This window comes from Pseudomyrmex gracilis, unplaced genomic scaffold (genome assembly GCF_002006095.1).
Source record: "Pseudomyrmex gracilis isolate BER0280 unplaced genomic scaffold, ASM200609v1 scaffold_301, whole genome shotgun sequence".
NCBI classification, from domain to species: Eukaryota; Metazoa; Arthropoda; class Insecta; order Hymenoptera; family Formicidae; genus Pseudomyrmex; species Pseudomyrmex gracilis.
In genome coordinates, this window is record NW_018020885.1 from 55,079 (window position 1) to 77,039 (window position 21,961).

Consider the following 21,961-nt stretch of genomic DNA (forward strand, 5'->3'; position numbering starts at 1 on the left):
TGGCTTGGAAGAGGCGGACGGCTCTTCGCCATTTTAAAGTTCTTCCCGTCCCGTTCTTTTCTCCCTTCTCTTTTCCACTCTCTCATTCTCTTTCTCTTTCTCATAATGCTTTTCCACAGCTCTGCGGTAATATTTTTGCGTTCTTCCTGCGCCTTATCGCTCACAAGTATTACCTGCCACCGGTGGAGCGATCGTTGCCGGTTATGTATTACCGAATTTATGAACCCTATAGATGTTCTCCACGAGGCGGATCTTCCTCGCGGGTCCCGCGGATCGTTACGTTGTTACTCGTATAAAGCTACATATCAGCTTAAGGGGTGAAGCTAACTCGATTAGACGCATTATTGGTATCGGATAATATGCAGCGCAGGGGTTCCTACGGGCATATTAGTAACAGAATCCCTATAAGGCGGCCGCATTTGATATTGGTAGCTCTCCTCCTCTCCGTCTCTCACCTCCGCATTTGTCTTCCGGCTGGTCTCTGCCTTGATTGCCAGAAAGTACACGTGCTGATGTGACCGCGGCAACGATACCCTTTTTTGTCTTCTCTTTTTTGCTTCTTTCTCCTTCTCTTTCTCTCTCTCTCTCTCTCTCTCTCTCTCTCTCGTATTTTTGATGTAACACATTTACATCCGCGAGCTGCTCGATGTGCATCGTGTGTAACTTGCATCACAACGCACATGTAAAGACGATTGTGTTTCTTCACGACGACGATCGACGTGCGCGCATTGGGAAACTTGAAATTAATAATTGGAATTGATCTTAGAAAAAAAAAAAAATAACACACACACACACATATATATAAATCTTTATAATGAGGATTATTGATCTCAATTGTCACAATGATCTGTATCGCGATTTTAAAGATAGATCCTTCGACGGATTTCGGTGTTAGAGGAATGTCTCCGATTTGTCAGCGTGTCTGTCTCCGGCGAGATGAGCACGAGGATGAGCAGGAGGACAAGACGAAATGAAACGAGCGAAGAAGAGACGGGCGCATAAATACGTAGATAGTCGGGAGACGCTGCGTGTTCGCGGAGAGAGAGTCGCGTGTTAGCAACCACCTTCTCCACCTTAAGTCTGTGGTGAGAAGCCCCGTGTTTATCATATCCTGTTTCTTCCTCGTTTACGCTCGCACCCTATATAACGCGCGCCGCATATATACGTGTCGTCGTCTTGTGTCCGTTATATGACCCCTTTTATTTCTCTTCTTTACCCACTTTAATCCGCACTGACACATCGCGCGCTGTTGCCGCCGCGCGCCCAATTAATTTATTCGATTGCATCTGGAAACGATCGTTATCTCAACAGGTTGGTTCCGAACCGCAACTCGCGTTGTCATTTTTATATTACGGGCGATCGTAATCCTCCCGTTTCATTAACTGTTTAATTAATATTCGAACGTTTTTTTATGCTCTTTTCGCAGAACGCATTACTTCCTTTCATCTTGACATCGTTTAGCGACTCCGCTTGCTACATTTTCGTCACCGACACCGGTTCTTTCTTTCTCACACGTGTCGCAACGCGAACATGTTGCACGGGTTATGTTATATTACGGGCTCGTCACTACCATGTCGATTTGTTTTATTGTAAACACACTCTTAGTCGCGCGACCTTTCCTCTTCTACTCTTCGCCCCCCTTCTTCCCGTCTTACTGTTCTTTTTATTAAATCGATTTCGGAAGAATGAGATGTTTAATGCGATTTGCGCGTGAGAAAGTACGAAAATTTTAATTAGATACAAGAGATGACAAAGTGCGACATTAAAAAAAATTATAAAGCTAAACAATGTATCAAAAAGCGAAAGAATTGCGATTTAATGTCGCGTTTACGTTGTAAAGCACAGTCGTGTGACTACCTTATATTATGTATAAAATCATTGCGAGTCTCTTCTCATTATTATTATATTGATTTAGTTGATTTTTATTTAAAATTTTGTAAATATTTAGATACACGCTTTAGACACACACTCACTTTTTTAACTGTACGACACACATATACAAACTGTCATATCGATATACAACATGTATTTGTAAAGATATGTAACGGTCTTATCTGTTTGTCCTTAAAGCTGATGCTATATATTTTTACAACGCGCCATATGCGCGCAAGCGAAATTCTAATATTGTCGTTAATTATGTACTATTGTTAAAGCGGCAATAACGTATAAACATATGGAAGTGGGTCGTACGGTAATCTTTTATTACCGCTGCCATTATTATTAATGATTCTGTTTGTTGCTGTCGCATCGCAAGGTGATTCGCGGTTGTGAGTCAAACCGAGCTTTGAGGTGTCCGATAATTTCAAGTTTGTGTGTAAGAGATTTCGATAAGTATGATAATTTTTACGGTAAATCATATAAGGAATATGTACAATCGCACATAGAAAATTCGTGTTGCTAGTCAAATACGAAATCGTTTGTGTCATTTGTGTGTGTATATGTGTGTGTGTGTGTGTATAATCGAGTAAAAGATTCCTCACGATAGGTCGTACGTAGTACAAGTTTGCCACATGAGTGTATATGCATACTTAGCTCAGAGGCATGTTTGATATTCGATACATGGCAAATCGCTTTCATGAGAGAGGAGCACGAGGTTAAAGGAAGGAAAAAGCGGGGATGTAATATCCGCGCCACGCCGCGGCCCTTACGTATAAAGTTATTCCACGAATTATATCGAGACATTGCGTGACTGCGAAAGTTCCCAAAACCTTTCGTAGGTAGTATAATAACGCATACCACCACCACCACCATCAAGATCTTCTTTTGATCCCGTGTATAGTTTGAGATGTGGTCGATAATTAGATTAATTAGCGTTTGTCGAATAAAGCCCTGTAATCTGTCCGAATTGCCCTCGGTGAAAAAGAATTTAATGCAGGACAGAAGGGAGGAGGAGACAAGAAGAGAGCAAACCAGTAGCGTGCAAAGCACAAAAAAAACGAATGTTCGATATAAAAGTGGAAATTGATATTCTTTTGTAATTATTAAAATTACCGACACACACACGCACAATAGCGTATATTTTTCCGAAAAAGTATTACGAGAGACGATCCTTAACGTTTTTTTTTTTTTTTTTACGGTCGATTCTATTAAATGTGGAAAAACAAAACAGAACAAGAGCCTGTTAAGAATCGCGCAGATAAGTGTTAATATGGAACAAAAATACAAAACGCGTATATAAAAGTTTTTACATCGGCGAGTTTATTGCGGCGAAGACCTCGCGGGAGAGACAAGGCCAGTGCGTGTGTCATTGTTCGTCATTTTTCGTCGTTTGTCTCGAAGGAGCGAAGATGTGATCTCCTTCCACCCCACGAGGCCAACGTACACGCTGCAACACGACGATTGTATTATCTTGATAGTTAATGCTATTTCGCGAGCCGAGTTTGACGAGTTTACGACGCGATTCTACGAGGATACAGAACGGACGTTTCGCGGCCGGCCCCCGCTTCTCTCCTTCTTGCTCTTTCGTCTCTGTCTCCCTCTCTGCCTCCAGGAACGTTGATTTATGCCCGACGTTACCTTTGCCGAATGGATTTACATCCCAATATTTATTATTCGGAATATTATCGCGCGCGCCTTTATTGCGTTAGTCGAAATACCTTCACCTCGAAGACTTCACGTTCTCCTCTTCTTTTTCCATCTCTTCCTCTTGCCACTTTTTTATCTCTCTCTCTCTCCTCCCTTTTCTTTTTCTCAATCCCTTCGCGGACCGTCACGCGCGCGCTCCATGCGATCTTCCCGGACCTTCTATCAGTGTGTTCATCTTAAGCGGAATATTTATTACTCCAAAATGCGGCACTAAACGCACGATCGCATCTCTTCTGTGTATCGAAACTCCAATTTCCATCGGCTAATACGGTAATTTTGTAAAAACCAATTCGCACGATGTGTGACTTTCTTCGACGATTTCGCGAATGTTACATCGTTGCAATTTAAGTGTCAAGCAAAACGCTCTTTTCGATTTTTATTTACAAGAAATGCCAATTTCTTTCTAAATGTCAAACTTTTATATTCGACACGGATTTGTTTAATAAAATAATGTTAAACACTTAAGAAAACAACACGCACATAATCGTGATCGTAAACAAACGCATTAAGAACAAAGTCTAATGATTTACGTATTATTTCAGCGACACAGAAATAATTATAATCACAGAAAGACATTAAAGAATCTCTTCCGCGAACTAGCGGGCAACAACAAACGGGGAAGACAGTTTACGCGCGTCCGGTCGTATGTTATTAAATTAATGTTAAATGAACGGTTACGTGGGGGCGTGATTTCGGACAGATCGTGTCCCGGTGTGTTATTCCGGCAGTAAATTTGGAGCGATTATTCATTCAAGCGGCTCAGAAGAGCCACCGCTCCCGTTTTCTCGCGAGACACGCGATATTCCCTGATCAAATACAGTCGTCTTTGTCGTCTACTCTCTTTCATCTCCGACCGACCTTGAATCACGCCAAGTTTTTCGAACGTGATGATCATAGATTTCTGGTTACATATACACAATGTGTGTGTGTTCGTTTAAGAATTATATTTTTCCCGATAACTTGTTTTTTTTTTTTTTTTTTATTATATAACAAACTCTTTCTCTCTCTCTCTCTTTCTCTATTTGCCGCATACGTGGAAACGCGCACTGAGATAAAACTGTTTTAAATTGCTCGCGTATAGATATCGAGAACGTGATTCTTCTTTGATGTTTTTTTTGTTTTCAGTTATTTCTGCGAATTTCAAAACTTTACGTGCGTGTACGTGAAGAAACTGCAAGAGACTCTTAAAATTATGGCGCTCGTAATAATCTTCGCAATATTAGTAACGCATTCTCTCTGTGTGAATTTTGCAATATTTAGTTACGTACATGACATCGCGAGATCCTTTTGTCGAACGATTGTTCGTTACAACACATGCGAAGCTCGCGGTCACCGTGTGGTACATATCCCACCGCAAAATTGCATTCTCTTTTCTTACTTGTAACTTTATTATTGCTACCAAAATCGAAAACTACCATATGCCGAAGAAATCGAGCGATTGTTACATGTAGAAGGATACCGCTCCGCGTACGTTTCCGGACGCAAGGTGAGACCGCAGGCGCTACCGGTTAAGACACAACGTGACATTGTTGCAACGAGTCGATATCGCGATTGAACGCTACACCTCCGATCTTCGTCGTTTATTGTCGATGTAAAAAATATATTTTATTTTTTCCGTACATATAAATTAACGCAATATTTGAGATCGAGAGCCAGTTTTAGCCATAATTAATTTTTTTGTTGGATAGTACGGCTTTTCCTTAAAAAAAAAAAACGTATAATTTCTCGCGATCATCATTCACACAGAAGGTTTTCATTAATCACATAGTTTGAACTTCTGTAACGATCTCTGTCAAATGATTGATGAAAAAACAACAAATGAACCGGAAAAGAGAAAGATAGAAATTATGCGTACTTGTTTTCTTTCTATTTTAGAAAATTCAAGTTTCAGATACCAAAATCTTAAAACGAGAAATCTTTAAATTTTGTTTTTCTTAAAAAGATAATTTTTTCCAAAGCGTCTCGTTGCACAGCTTGATACGAGGCAGGTATTCATTTTAATGAAAAAAAACGAAAAAAAAAACATTTTCTTTTGGAGAAAAAGAAAATGTTTGTTGAAATCCCAAGATTCTGAGATGTTATCGTTTTGCTAGAACAATTTAAAGATAACATATATCTTCTTCTCACGAGATCTTGAAATTGATAAAATCAGTGTGGAACGAAATAGCGATATTTTTTTTGAGATGATATGCAGTTCGACTTGTGTAAGTACATTGATGTCTGTGAAAACAGATAGGTGTTACCATGGGAAATTTTCAAAATACTTTTACATAAGTAAATGAACGCTAAAAATAAAGACGAGCGTCGTGTTGCACGTGATACACACACATACAGAATCTCACCTTGTTAGTTTACGAAGGCATTCTACATCGTAGTTTCAATGATCACAGTGACCATTTAAATCAATGATATAAACGACAGGTTGTAATGATAACGCAAAAACGTTGAAAAGAAGGTTTTCTAATGGAAATTCCTTTCCTATAAAATACTGATATTTAGCGTTCTGTTATCTTTTATGATGCTTCTTCTGCGTCTCATGTCTTTGACATATCGATAAAAATAACCTCGATTGTGAGTCAATAAATGGTATACTATGTTACCAAAAATGTTAATCTGAGCGTCTCTCAGGTTAACACTTTTGACTGAAGAGTTTGGAAAGAAGCTTTCATCAATCAAATTGTTTATTCGGAAATCACGTGGTGAATGAAAAATACAAAACGCGTAATTTCTGATTGACGAATCTTTATCGGCGCGAAATAATTTTGTTAGTAAATCTCGCGCGAATTTAAGGATAAGAGCTTTAGTACACTTTTCTGTCACAAATAATCCGACCGGATAAATTAATGGGTCATAAAAGCGCGTGCTCGCGAGCATCTAGTCTTAGTTTTTCTTCTTTTGCTTTGCTTTGTTTTATTTTGAACTTGGCAAACCACGTGCTTCATATCATTTTTCATACACATTGTGATCGCGACGTGTTGTAAAATGTGTACTCGTTGGTTTTTCCTCTGAACTGACGGAGGAGAGATAAGCGCTCTAAAAATAAGAGAGACGCTGATAATAATTAGTTAATTATTGCTAATAAGAACAATATTTCGACGATATTACATGCGACTACTTTTCTTTTTCTCATGGTGTAATGATGCTCGGAATGCCTCAGGATCTTTGGCAACGCGCAGTTTTGGCGGAAAAAGCTTTTAGAGAAGAAAAAAATTAAGATGATAAGATAGTATCGAAAGTAAAAACGATAAAAATACATCTCTAAAACAGATCGGTTGTTGTTTCATTCGCAGCGTGAATGGCAAGCAGAGACTTCCATTTTCTTATTCGTGTAGATTTATTATAATACAATAGAATAGGATAAAATACGAAAAAATGATATTAATAACAAAACAAAAAAAATAAGTTGAGGTTTGCAAAGAAAAACACAATCGAATAGGAATTTGAAACGGTTGTTAAAAATAGAGGAATTTGTACACTTAGAAATAAAAATGACACTTGTTTGTGATAAATTGTGTTTTTTTCTTAAATGACTGGGGATATACATTGTCTCGTGCAATATTATTACAAAGGTTACATCTGGTATCGTGCTGTGAATTTTTTTTTAAACAGTTAAAGTTGATTTATAATAGCCATTAACTTAGATCAATGTCGTAAAAGTTGTGGAAGATAGGAACTACGTTTATAATTCAATTATAAATGGGAGTACGTAGTTCCTATCTTTCAACTTTTATAGCATTGGCCTAAGTTAACGGTTACGGCTATTATAAGCCAACCCTTAAATAAATTTTTCTTTAAATTTTTTTTAACACGGTTTAACACAGAAAATTTGTTCAATACGGTCTTCTCTGAAAAATGTCTACAATAGATATCAATTGAAAGTCATTGATCGATACTCTGTTCTGTCTGATGAAAATCGATTGTTCGAGCGAACACGAGAAGGCAAACTTTGTCTTAAAAGAGACAAAAAAATATCACCTTAAGCTTAAGTCCTTAAAAAAAAATTTATTGTTTAGAAGGAAAATCTAAAGGGATTTCAATGCGACAAAAACACTGAAAACGGAGACAATAGACAATAGAATGATATTGATATTCTTCATCCTGCGAAATTGTTTGTGTAAAGAGGAAGGAATGTGTAGAAGGGGTGTTGTGTTCTTTGCTTGTAGTCCGTGTCCATGTAAGAAAATTGAATTGAGAGATGGCGATGCAGAAATACCGAATACTTGTCTAAAAGTGTGTGACGGACGGACAGCTGGCCGTCATTAAAACCCCATTAGCAACGAGCTCCCCTCCGGAGCTCACGTCAGCCCCCGTTCTAACAATATCTTCCACGACGCTTCGCCACCACCTACGCTATTAATATTGCTCTATAGCATTTCCCTCCCGCCATGCATACTCGTGCACCCCGCCTTCATCTTCGTTCTCTTCTTCTTCTTCTTCTTCTTCGTTTCCTCGCCTCTCCCCCGAATTCCGTTCTTCAATTTAGACGATCCGTCACTGTCTCTGCGCTCGTACTCTTCATACCCGGCGGATATCGGCTGATGAAATCAGAAACGTTTTACCGAACCTCCCCCTCGACACGAAACGATTGCGTAAATTTGTCGTAATAGTTTTATTTCGGCCAGCAGCACAGAAATAAATCATCAGGCGCGATCACCGTGCGCGGTGGAAAACTTTGTTAGCGAAATAGAAATGAGTGTCCTGTCTGAGAATGACCCGATTCGATCAGTCTTGTCTTTTTCAAAAGCAAGCCCTCGGCGAGAAACAAGAAAAGCGAAGTTTGAAGTGGAGAATGTGGGTCAAGTTCGAAGTGACTATGTATGCACTGCTGTCTGTTTTGTCAGCATCGTGCAGCGTCGCTTCGTCACCAATTTCGTTTCGCATCTTCTCTGAGAAGACATTGGTGACAAATATTACGCACTCTTCGCTGTGCAATTTACATTGCTATTTTACATTTTGACATTCAATATCGCATGATTTTCACAAGTTGATCGTATTTTCAAGTGATATACATATTTTTTTATGAGAGAGACAATCGAGTAATTTTCACGAAAGATTTGGTTAAACACTTGTCTTTTTTTTGCTTTCTCTTGTATTCTTTTCTTTTGATTCCGTGGCTGTACATTGTGAAACGAAAGAGAGAAGGAAAGACACGATAAAGAGCGGAAAGAGCATCACACAGGATGAAAGCGCACGCGCACATTCTTGCCTACGACGCCTTTGTAGCGGCAGATCAAACTCGCCGGGTCATTAATTAAATCTGGCGGAGCAGGCATCGTTCGTCTTTCCGCCGCGCGTATCCGATTTACACGAAATCACGCCAGTTAAATATGGTCGCTCGCCAAGGAGGGGGGAGGGACCCTTTTCCCCGAACTTGATCTTACGACCGCCCTCGAAGTCGACAGCCACGTAGAGGACTTTGAGACATTTTCTTTTTGAAAATGTCTCAAAGTCCTCTACGTGAAACACGTTTATTTTTTTTCCTGTGAAAGGAATCAGTTTTTGATTCAGTTCTGATTGTACAAAGCAGAAAAGATTGACTTATACGTACAATATATATTTCTTAATTCATACATTTCTTTCTCCAAAATCTGACTTGGAATTTCTCGACATCCGTTTGTTCACGAGTATACATTGTGCATGTTTCTTTGAGAATGTCTCCCACTAGGCGGTCTCTTGAAGGTTAGGCATAAAGAACGAATCGATAAAAATAATTCGCGTACGTTTAAAAGAAAGAAACGTGATTCTGTCGGGTCTGGCAAACACATGGAAAAAGCGGCATCGTATGGCTGAACGACCCTCGTCTACTAAATAGAATCTTGAATTCAACGAAAGAGAGAGAAGGACAGAAAAACAGAGACGAAATTTCTTCTTATATCATAAGGTTTGGGAAAAACTTCATCTACATAAAACTCTGAGGAAACAATGATACAATTTCTACCATCGTCGACATGTGGTCCGCACATTTTTGATACCGATACTTCTTCGAGAAAGGAAGCGAGAAAATCAGACATTCGATCGGTCGTAAAAATGCGTGCTTGGAAATTCGAAAAGAATTAGAGACTTAAAATTTATTTCGTGATTATAGAATTTTTTCTCTTTTTTTTTAATTAATAATAATAACAATATGTAAAAAAAAAAATAAATAAATAAAACCGTGCGAAAATAAAAATTCTTGTGTGCTTCTACAAGCGCTGGACGTTTCACCTTAAATAGACAGGTCTGATCGATGTGGTTTCCCGGCGATATTGATAAATAAAAGCGATTACAGCGATGACGATTCCGACGGTCAATGAATTTATATGCCTGACAAGAGTCTTGGAGGAGCCGATAAATCAGCCCTCTCTTTCTCTCTTTCTCTCTTGTTCGCTCGTGCCATCGGGTGGACATCAGGAATAATCTCTCAATCTAAATCGATCGATCTGCCAAAACGGCTGCATTTCCGAGCTGTTTATCATCCGGCACTTATAAATTTATTTTATGGATCGCTTATTTCGATTGTGCTGTACATTTAGACTCTGCTCTTCGATCTTTCGTTCTCTCTCGGTATGGGGGAGAGTCTCTACAGTCTCTATAGAGACTACAGGAGGTCGCTATAGAAGTTCAAACATTTTCCTGAATTATTTCTAGATATTCTGACTTACCAAGGTCACTTTAATGAAAATATTTCTGAATTTTTCCCGAATATATTTCTAGATATTCTATTAACTTACTAAACTTTTCTAAGGTCACTTTAGTCTTTATTACAAATCGGCTTATTATACTGACATCTAAACGATGTCAGGCTTTGTACAATATCTCATTTGTCCTAGAAATTGAAATACAAAGGTCGCAGCTCGATTTCACATGCTTCGTGAATTTTTTTTATTATATTATAATTTTTTTTTATTAACTCAACGCAAATTCGTTTTGAGTCACTGATGGAGAATCGAATGCACGAATCATAAAAAAAATAATAATAAAAAAACAATGAAAATTTATTACACGACGATAAAATGTTTGCATTGAGATATATAGTTGAAATTTTGATTTCGGTCAATATACGAACTGTTTGTTGGCCGGTGGTTTGTACGCCGTATACATTTTCACGAGTTTTCCCGTTATCACGATAAGCCTCGATACGTGTCCCCGGTAGCACTATTATTTGGCCTCCTACTTCACTAGCACGCAATTAATCACCTTCTGCGTTGCGTCATTTCGAATTCGCGGTACAGTCCTCGTTTCGAATTCATTGCGTGTTCTATATCGTGTATCGTATATGTTTTATCGGCGTCGGGCGGAATCGCGGGTGTTCGTGGAATATGGTAAACGACGAGCGAGCTACAGGCTAGGCAAACGACGTTGCAAAATGTGAAGTAAGTAATTATTTTGCAGTCATTTCCGTCTATATCGGCGCTTCGATATGCTTACAACACATAGGTACCTGGCGTTACGAAGGAAATGAGTTTTGATAACGTTCTCGATAATGCATCCTGTTTCACGCGCGCTCACATAATGCGCGACACATTTCTTGCGATACGCGCGTATTGAAAATTATCATTTATATTGTGTGTGTGTATATATATATATATATATAATTTTCACTCTCCTCTCTCGTTCACAAATAGAACAACAATTGACTCGAGTAAAATGTTGTATGCGGGAGCAAATTTTCGCGAGCGGCAGAAGAATGTGCCCACAAAATTGAGAAAAGGATAACGTGCGAAAGATGGAAAATTTTTTATCAAGAAAACATTGACTCCGCGGTGACAGCTCGCGTATCCCATCTTACTACGCCAATTTATTATTTATTACTATTTTATTTTACTTTTCTCGAAATTGTTTTATTATTATCCTTTTTTTTTCTTTAAGCTTCTGATTATCCTTCGAACATTGCGTGTTATAGTAAAAACAGTCGCAATTACCAGTGGAGAATCCAGGGTTTATCTATTCAATAATTTGCATACTTGTTTCGCTGTACTATTTATTTTCAGTAATATCTAATGTCAAATCGCGTATTGAAATTGCGAAAGTATGCACATACATAAAAGCGTTTTGCATATTTATCGCCACGGTTTTTCCAGAATTAATTAAAAGTCTGATGGTGCGTGCGCTCGATTCATTCATCCATCATTTTCCGATTTCACTTCTGTAAGTATTTGTCACAGAGAGATTTTACATACTTTTTTTCCCATCAGATATTTCGTTCTCCTCCGGTGTTCTCTCTTTTCCATTAGGGTATATCTAAGAAGGAAAAGATATTTCCTATCGATATATCGATATTGTTTGATACATATTTATGGCGCGCTATCTTCTCTTTTTTCATTTCGAACGGCGGTCGTATCTAATCGCTCTATTCAAAACATGTAAAATACGGAAAAAAAAACACAATAATCCGTAAAACTTTATCGAAATACCATGACCCGACAGGCTTGATAATGGATTCCGCACTTTGACGCGATAATGTTTGGCCAAAAAGTGCGCATCCATAGATATAACATGCATATACACGTGTGTGAAATAGTGCTTACGCACTTATCCTCGCGTTATCAGTAGATTTTTTATGCATTTAATGCAATTTATTGTGTGACACAAAGTGTCCTTGGTCTTGCACTTATGATAACCGTAATTGCATTGAATTTAATATCATAACGGAAATATATCGTATATTTAAAAAAAAAAAAAAAAAAAAAAAAAAAAAAAAAAAAAAAAAAAAAAAAAAAAAAAAACCGAGCTCTTGTGTTCTTTTAACGCTACCGACATTTTGTGTCAAATGTAATATCACCAAATGCAATTACTTTAACGACTTTTTTGCATTGTTTGTGCAACACGTACAAAACAATTAAATGCGGATATCGGGTGTAACAGAGTGGTTAAATACTTGAAAAACAAACCTCAAGCTTACTCGAAATTTATTAACAGTTTTCGTAAAAGTATGAAGTTAAAAATAATGAGCAAGTAATGTTTGTTATCCTACACATAGTGCATATTGACAGAAATAATTTTTTTTGCAAAACTTGTCACATTACCGGTATCGCGTATCTGATAACATTACACTAATTCTTCTGCATAAGGTTATTTTCTTACGAAGCACCAAAGTGTTTGGCGCGATTTAGTCACGTAATAACTTCTAGGAAGGAATTAGCTAGTGTTCGGTTTGCAGCTTTTGATATGCGCGTAACATAGTGATACATTAAAAATTATTAGTAAGAGTCAAACGCAGAGAGATAGACAGGTTAAAAAAACTTGTGAATATCTAAAATACGAAGCAATATATATATTTTTTAACTTCTCTCGTTCTTTGTGCTATTAAATAAAACAACAGCACGTTGCAACATTCTATATCTCAATATGTCCGTATGTGCGCGCGCACGCGTGTGTTTACAATTATACTAAAAATAAAAAATCAAACAATAAAAAAAACTCATAATTTGCGAATATCTAAGTACGAGAGTTTTTTTAATGAAACGACATAATCTTGTAATAATTAGAATATTTAAAGTTGCGCCGTCTGCACTGCCTGGAGCATTTAGGCGATGATTTACAGGCCGGCACACACACGCACACGCTTTAAACGCACACGTCTTTTACATGTGGGGAGTCGCATTTGTCGCCAGTCGCCGTTGTCGCAGAGTCATACCAGCATCGCAGCATGCGTGAGAACTATGAGATATAAACTGTAAGATAACCAGGTGATGGCGATGGTGATAAATTACGAGTAAGACAGTTGTTCGCGAGGACTGCGAGGACACAGTCATCACAGTAACACGTTAGGTGCAATTTTTGCAAAGTTTGACATTTTTGCACAAATTCGACAGATTTTTAGTTCAATTGTTGCATCCAGATAAGATATACAATCTCGTTAAACCTTCGTCTTGATTAAAATCGCATTACGCGGTAGTTCTTCTATTGAAAAGAGTCCGAATTATCTCCGATAAAAAAAAAAAAAAAAAGAAAAAGACAGATTTCATTTCTGTCTCTTTCGCGCACGTCGGTTTCCATACGAAATTCATACACCTACGTGCGAACGTGCAGACTAGAAAACAATGGCACCCTCGAGCACGGCTCTACCGTGATTATTATAATGACGGTACTGTGTACGCAAACACACTTGAATGATATAATTCGCAACCCCGCGCGCCACACGGTGAGAATAACGATGCCAGTAACCACCGTAATTTATTTTCACGCCTTCCCTTTTCTTCCCAATGCGGCGATTTCTACGATATTTTTTTTTTTTTTCGCGCGTCAAAGATTTGCCTCCGGACCGCGCGCTTTCACAGTGCGAAGAAGTTATCGAAAGAGTTATACGATATTCTCACAAGTGTGTGTGCGCACGTAAGTACATTATTATTGTCATTTGCACAAATTGAGCAAAGAAATGCGAATTTCTCGAGACAAACGTTAGATTTCTTGCACGACTGCAAAACACGGAAGATCATCGACGATATTAACCGTCCGAATATTTATAAGATGCTTACGCAATATTGTTTTGGCTAAATCAGACGAGCAAACTCTGAAAATTGAAACGATCGGTTAGTATGATCCCATTTGAAGGTACGATTTTTGCGACAAAAGTTCTCGCTCTTTTCTTCTGTCGCGATCTTTCGCGCTTCTCATTATCCGTCCTTCTCAGCGTCGTTGCCACCGTTGCACACATCGTAGCTTTCGTCGTAAAATTAACAAGACCGAGCGAGAAGTAGTAGACGGGAAAGCGATAGAGACGGGGAAAACTTAAAGATAATCCGAGTCGAAATTTAGCGTCTACATTGAACCTCAATTCCTTTTTTTTTATGTAGGAGTAAGAGAGAAGGTAGATCCTATTTTGACGCTGCTATACGTCCGAAATTTCTTTTTCTTCTGCTAAAGTTTTAAAGTAGGGTTCAATTCTCAGATCAGGCTGCGCATTGCAGGCTCTGATAGGCTCAAAATAGGCTCTGATAGACTCAAAGTAGGAGTAAGAAAAAAAGTAGATGCTACTTTGACGCTGCTATACGTCCGAAATTTCCTTTTTTCAAAAATTGAGGTTCAATGTAGACGCTAAATTTCGACTCGGGAAGTCTCGTAAAGCTCAAAATTGTTGCGCCGCGGCTTTATGTTCTCCCCAGGAATTTTGAGGACAATAATAGGAATAATTATTCGACAACAATTAATTATTGTTATTTACGCGCAAACTCTTTTGATTGAAAATTCTGTTCGTAAGAAGCGAGGAATATTGACGAGTTTTATGAGCTGTTCTCAATCCCGGCCAAGATCGAAATCTGAGAAACGAACTTGTTTTGTGTTTGATTAGGATTTTATTTTCTGCCGCTTGTTCGTTTCTGGCCACCACCGTGGAGGGTCAATATTATCACACGTGCTCAAAATGCCGACAGAAAGAACTGTCGCTCTCCTTCTTCACCCACATTGCTTTTGTCCTTCTCGCGATTGTATTCCCATTTGAGATCGGGGCCCTGACACATTCGGCCCAATCTTAAATACATTTACCGTTGCATCCACCTGCATTCGATAGACATATATTTATTCAAGTCCGCCTTTTCCAAGTAAAAACTCGGATCCTCGCCATTTGAATATACCTGACGTTTCGATGAATCTATTTGCATCTCCTTCTAGATAAAAGGTACACTTCCCTCCTGTAGAATACAGTAAACTCATTCCTGTTTTTTATTTCTCTTATAATTTTGGTTTGAATATTTTATCAGAAATGACACATATTTGAGACAGGTTACTCGAACTTATAATAAATCAAAATTGTTTCGTACGTTCAACGATTGACGATCGAATCTCTTTCGATTACATTTTTTCATCTCTATTTTGTGATTCTCCACTTTTAGAAACAAACATAACGCGTGTAGAAAAATTAATGTATACATAATAAATAAATATATACATAGTGTTATAATAATAATAGTGTTTTTATTAATAAAATATTAATAAAATGACAAAAAAAAATTTGCAACTGTACGCGAGACATTTATTGAGAAGTTAATATTATATGTGTATGTGTTTGTGTGAGAAAAAAATATAGAACGTCCATCTCTTCTTTTTTTTACGATGGTCGTTTCCGTTCTCGGTAATATGACTTTGTACATTTATGCCGGCACTGCTGCAATGGGCATAGCCGTAAAACACTTATGACACCCGTAGCATAATAATGTTACTCGATAGCGACTATCTCGATGTATATAACTCACCGCCATTTTCCTAATTAATGTTTAATGCTTTATTATCTGCCCTCTTTGCTCACGATTAAACTTGCACGTTGATATCACGTTATCAACAGATTTTGCTTTCCTTCTCCTTCTCTCTTCTATTCCGCTCGAGCTACGTATGCAATGTATCTGTCTGAGTGATCGTCAGGTTTTCTCTCTTTTTGCGTAGCTGTTTGTAACTTGCATGCGAGTTTATAGCAAAAGTAAAAAAAAAAAGGTTGAAAAACTTTTTTACACCTGCCTCAAGTAATCCGCTAATTAACTCTTGCTGGTTATGCTCTATTATATTTTTGGCCTGGAACGTATCCCATTATTATATTATCAGTTGTTTGTACACAGTAAAAAATAAAATATTAATTTTAATTTGAGTGAACCTTTTGGAACATGTAAAAAATGATAAAATAAGAGAAGTTTTTACTGTATATTTACGCTTTGCTACAAATGTTCATATCAAAATTTTATTCGAATTGGAAGCAATTTATTTGTAACGTTAACTTATTTTTTTGTTTGGTAACTTTTACTTAATATTTTATTTTTTACTTTTATTTTTTGTATTAGCCTAATTAATTTTAATTTTTTAATTAATTTGTAATGTTTTGTATTAGTAACATATATATACGCTTTTACTAACAAAGGGAAAAATCGTGTTTTACTTTTACAGAGACAAATTGAAGCTAATAATTATTTCATAAATATGTTATCCCAAGTAATCAATAGTAGATTAATGAATAACTGTCAACAGCTCTTAAATGTAAGTAAAATTTCCAAGTTTTTAATCAAAATAATATATGAGATGAGAAATGACGATTAGGTCATATATTAGGTAACATTAGGTTATATAACATTTTAATATAACATTTTTTCTGAAAAATATAACTCCGCGAAAGAAAATTAAACCTAAAACCAATCTACTCACTCCAGACAGAACGTATCCCATCCTAACCTTAGTCGTCACTGTATTTTAACAATTTATTATAAAATATTATAAAATTTATTATTATTATTATTGTTATTATATATTATACTACATAATATACATAGTATATTAATAATGTATAGTATGTTTTTTAATTAAACAATATAATGTATAATAGTAATGTTACGTTTCACTATGATTTATTTGTGCTATTGTATAGATATGCGCACGGAGAAAACTGTTATGGTTGCTAGAATCACATTATCTATGGTTAGAAAAGCAATTGATATGAGTTCAAGTTAAATAGATATTACATCAAAAATTGCTGTTGACATAAGCTCATTTATACAGTTCGCACAGCCATATTTAAATGATACGTAATATTCAATTAGTATATTCGCATATATTGTTGCCTCAACCAAAAGAATATGATACTTCTCTATTATGATTTGTAGAACAAATACTATGGTTGAGGGATCCATACGGTTTTTTTACGCGATACATTTGAGTGACATGTAATGTTTTTGAATGTTTCGCTAGAACACGCAGGAACAGGCAGCGTATTTCTTCGCGCGATGCGTGCGCTGCTTGCCGCGGTAAAGCAAATCTTTTCTTGCTTATTGATAAGCAAGCCGGTGGAGTGTGTAAAAATAAGTGATTTAGTAAAAATATGGAGACATTTTTAAAAAATATTGGCTTTCAACAATTTATTCCTATCTTTAAAGGTAAGTTTATATAAACTTGATAAATTTTAAGGTTATAATTATTAATCTTATTATATTAGGTGCTTTCCAGCTACGTACACAGGCGACACTATGTAACACAGTGCCTATTAATGTGAAAAAGAGTGTATCAGTGTGTCTCATTTACACTAGTGGACATTATGTTACACAGTGTCGCCTGTGTACGTAGCTGGAAAGCACCTAATATAATAAGATTAATAATTATAACTTAAAAACTTATCAAGTTTATATAAACTTACCTTTACTATATATATGTACTACATTTATATATATATATGTACTATAATTANTGAGAAATAAATTTACTAATATTATATTTTTTCTTTGTATATTAATTTCTTATAAATCATTAAGAAGAAAGTAGATTTTTCATTATTTTTATCAATAATGCATTTGATAATACATCTGCAAGAATTTGAAACTGCATTGTATTAAAATTATTGTATTATCAATGCCGTATGGTTATAGTATCCATAACGACTATCCTTATTAATGTTGGATCAACCATACAAGTCATTTCCATAGAACTATGGTTTCTACAACCATAGTGTACGCATGGGCGAAAAATAACATTACTATTTTGTTGGGGCAACTATATTTCCTGAAGTGATATCCATAGTGTTTTCTCCGTGCGCGACAAAGAAAAAAAACTATATTGTTAAAAGATACATAGGATTATAACACAAAGTTGCATTTTTTTTCTTATTCTGGAAAAAAATAATCGAGTCATTTGTTTTGCGCGTGAAAAAGAATTACTACACAGTAAAAAATCGTGCGTCAAAATGTAGAACTTTTCTTGTGTTACGACGTTTTGATTATTACTTCAATGTAAAATTAACATAATACTGATATGTTATTATTTTTTTAATCTTTTCACGTGTTAAATTTATGTTAACTTCACAAATTAACATTTTTTACATGTCATTTAAAAATAGAATATTGTTTAAGTGCTTTTAACACAATGATTTCAATTAATCTAGATGTCTCAAAGTCAATTTAACATACTAAAAAAATTGTTTTAATCTGTGGCCACATTATACAAACTAAAATGTTTTATTAACATTTCTTACGAGTTAATGTAACTACTGTTTTGTGTAGTTTTAATTATTTTATATGTTATTTTTACATCACGCTTACAGTCAAAATAACAAATATAAATGTAAAGTATTGTGTCAAGTATTTGACTTTACTAGTTTGTCAATAAGTGACTCACAACGAATGAGTTATTTTAACGTAAAATTTAAAGTGGACCTTCTGGAACATGCAAAAAATGTTAAAATTACCATTTTTTTTTTTACTGTGTAGATTCAAAACATGCATGCATTTAAACATAAAATTTAATTTGTTTTCTCGAATCAAATAATTGCAAAACTTTTGTATTTTCTTAATTTCAGACTTCGTATACTCGCGAATCAAACGATTACGAACTTGAAGAATGCAACGAGTCCGAAGATGAAGAAGAGAATCCGCAGTCATTTCCAACTAATCCGGTTCTAGATGTCAATGCTACCATGTCAAACTATCTGACAAATCCGCGTGTTCTGGAGAAACTTAGAGTTAGTATAAACATAGCTTTTTTTTCTTTTTCATCTTGTATGTTTTCAATCTATCGTTTTTCGAGTTCGTGTTCTCTACCGAGTTTACGCACGCTATCGACCGACACAACAGATTTCGAAAAAAATAAATAGTTGTATTGACATGAGCCTACTGCGCGTTTGCCCTGTTGAGTTTCCGAAGATAAGCGAACACACAGCTAATTCGTCATAAAACTCACCCGCGACTGACTCGAGCGTTCGTTGACCTACAAAAAGTAGAATGGCGCACGAATCGTGGAAAATCGTGAGTCGTAACGCCGCGGACGTTGACAGTCATAAATGAGTTACCGTCGTGACAATAGATTTCATTTTTTTTTTTTTTATTACGCAACACGGAACCTAAACCGGATGACGAGCGCAGATATCTTTACGATCGCTGCTCCGATAAGAGATCGTCGCGTACCATCTTGGCGTGTTGCACTCTGCGTGAAAATCACAAAGGTTTACAAAGCCGGAAAATTTCAGTGACGACAGAAATTGTGCGGTTTTTGCTTCGTACTCGGTTACTTCCGAACTGAAAGAACGCTTGGAATGACGTTTGTACAATTAAGTTTCTGAGGAATATAATATTATACACTTGTTTCAATTTATATTTATGTTTTGGTTAGCAGCAGCAAGGCGAAGTCGCCATGGTCGCCAACGAAATGCTACACAGAAACGGCGTAGACTTCATGACCGCGTTCAATGCCAACAACGTCGGCGGCGTCAACTTATTCCAACAATTTTGTATGCAGTCAACACCAGTACCGTCGCCCTTGCTCAGCAATGTTGGTATAAACCAACGCACGCCATCGCCACCTCTGACGCAAAATATACCAAGCACGCTGGAAAATAATCAGATGGCAATAGTCCATACAAATATTAGATCGCTGACTGGACAACCAATATCCACTTCAAGACCGCTTAGTGTATCGCCTCAACCAGGATCCTCCAGAAACAACGGAGAAATCCCAATAACGCCGTTAAGAAATAACGGGGAATCCCGCGATTCTAATCCATCACCTCGAACCCTCGGTCCAGTCAATAATCAACATGGAGCGGTTCAATCTAGCTCTAACTGGAGCTATGAAGAACAATTCAGACAGGTGCGTCAGGCAAGTACTTATAGTTATATACGTACGCCTTTCTCAGTTTCAAGGGAATGAATTGTGCGCGGCGACTTTTGTCGAACCACTAACACATATTCACGCAAATGATTACTTCTCGGCTAACACTCTTTCCAATGTTCTCTCTCCTAAGATAACGAAAGTTTTGAGCTTTGGATAGAATCGTAGCAGCGTACACTAACTACTTCAAACTTCTTATTGCACTATAAAAGAAAGAAAACCAAATTGCTTCGATGCTGTTTGCTTAACGCTTTGATTAGAAACTTTCTGCTTTGTAAATTTGTGATTGGTTTCAAAAACTTGAAACGCAATATTATTATTTCTTTAAATCGAAAAGACGTGAAAAAAGATTCTTTTACGAATGTCAACGTCAGTTGACACACACAGTTGACACACACGTTTCGAGTCTGTGAAAATTAGATGGACGCGATTCCGCGCTGTTCGATATGGGATTTCCGCATCGGAAGCAGCGTCGTTGTTCTCTTTCTCTGGGCGTGTTCGTATGAAGCGATTTCGACCGAGTCGTGGGCGTGAACAACTCGCGCGGTCACCTTTGTGGGACACTGGTTAGTGCCACGAGGGACGTGTAATTATTCCAGAACTCTCCCCTCGCGCGAGAGTGCGAGACGAGGAACGAGAGTTGGGGGTAAGAAAGCCGTGGCTAAGAGAGAGGGGGACAAACGGCTTTAATTAATGCAACGGTGGGAGCTAATTATTATTTTTACACGGCCGGAGATAATTACCCGGCCGACCGTCTCCAAGAGACGGACTGGCGAGTTCGTTTTGACGGTGTTTCGGAGCAAGAACCGAGATGATCGGCTCGACACCGAGGAAGGAAGGAAAAGAAACATTTGGGAGTCGGAACAGAGCGTTATACAGGGTGTTCGTTATCCCGATCGACGTCGGTGTGTTTCGAACATCTTCATATGCGCGATTTTCATAAGAGACTCACTACTCTTAAAAGTTCACAACTTAATTAAACTATAATTAAAACATTGATCTCAACTGCGATGTTTGATAGAAGATTTGTTTTTTTCGATAGTTTTCAGAAATCGCGACAGGTGTCCGAGTACCGAGACAGACACCCTGTATAACTCATAATATACGAAAGGTGTAGGGGATGGAGGAACGGAGACGAAGTTATAGAATTAGCCGGACTCACATCGCAGCCTTGTTAGTGCTTTTTGTAATGACCCATTCGGTGCATTCGCGCGCGCATTTTTGCCATATGGGGATGTAAAAGCGCCGTGGCGGTTGTGTGTCCCGTTCGACCGCGGTTTTCGGTTTTTGCGAAGAGGGCGTGGTGTTGGATTACCATTTAGATTGTTGTTCGCGCGCGAGCCCGCAAAACGGCCGATATCTTTTTACAGTCCGCGTGACAAACTCACCTCGAGCTAGGATGGCCGAGGTTTCGCGGTTTCAAGAGCAGTTTTACGCAATCGATTACGCGATTCCGTTCGAGAACCAACGAATCTAAATAACACACTTCCACAACGAGTAATTGTAGAAGAAAAACTTATATTTTTTTTATTTCTCTCACTTGTTTTTTTTTTTTTTTTTTTTTTTTTTGTATAACGTTGCGTGTTGAAATCTGACGGGGATGACTTTTGCGCCACCCGAACGAAATACATAGATAAAGGATCGGCGGCTGCTTTACTTTACGAGGTATCGGCATAATAACGTACTTTACTGATTAAGGCAGCGAGCGGACCAACGCGAGTAAACGGCGCGCGAATGACGGCGAGGTATATAGTACAAACGGAGGGAACAACGTGTACGCGGGAATGGAAATAGAAGTCTCCACCTACTCGGCAAAGCGGCGGCGCCC

The 21,961-nt window shown here is 37.4% G+C and overlaps 1 protein-coding gene across 5 annotated transcripts in view; it reads left to right on the forward strand.

Annotated features, from left to right (window-relative positions):
- The window catches only part of LOC109859919 (AT-rich interactive domain-containing protein 3C-like), a 113,753-nt gene that overhangs the window by 26,265 nt on the left and 65,527 nt on the right, over positions 1-21,961 (forward strand). For 3 of the 5 annotated variants that reach the window (XM_020438647.1, XM_020438643.1, XM_020438645.1), the window contains exons 2-3: positions 18,827-18,988; positions 19,636-20,112. In XM_020438647.1, the coding sequence (XP_020294236.1) occupies positions 18,944-18,988; positions 19,636-20,112 (522 nt within the window). In that variant the 5' untranslated portion in view covers positions 18,827-18,943. Of the gene's footprint in view, positions 1-16,461; positions 16,525-18,826; positions 18,989-19,635; positions 20,113-21,961 lie in introns of those variants that run through there. The other 2 variants (XM_020438646.1, XM_020438644.1) reach the window with 2 other exon arrangements.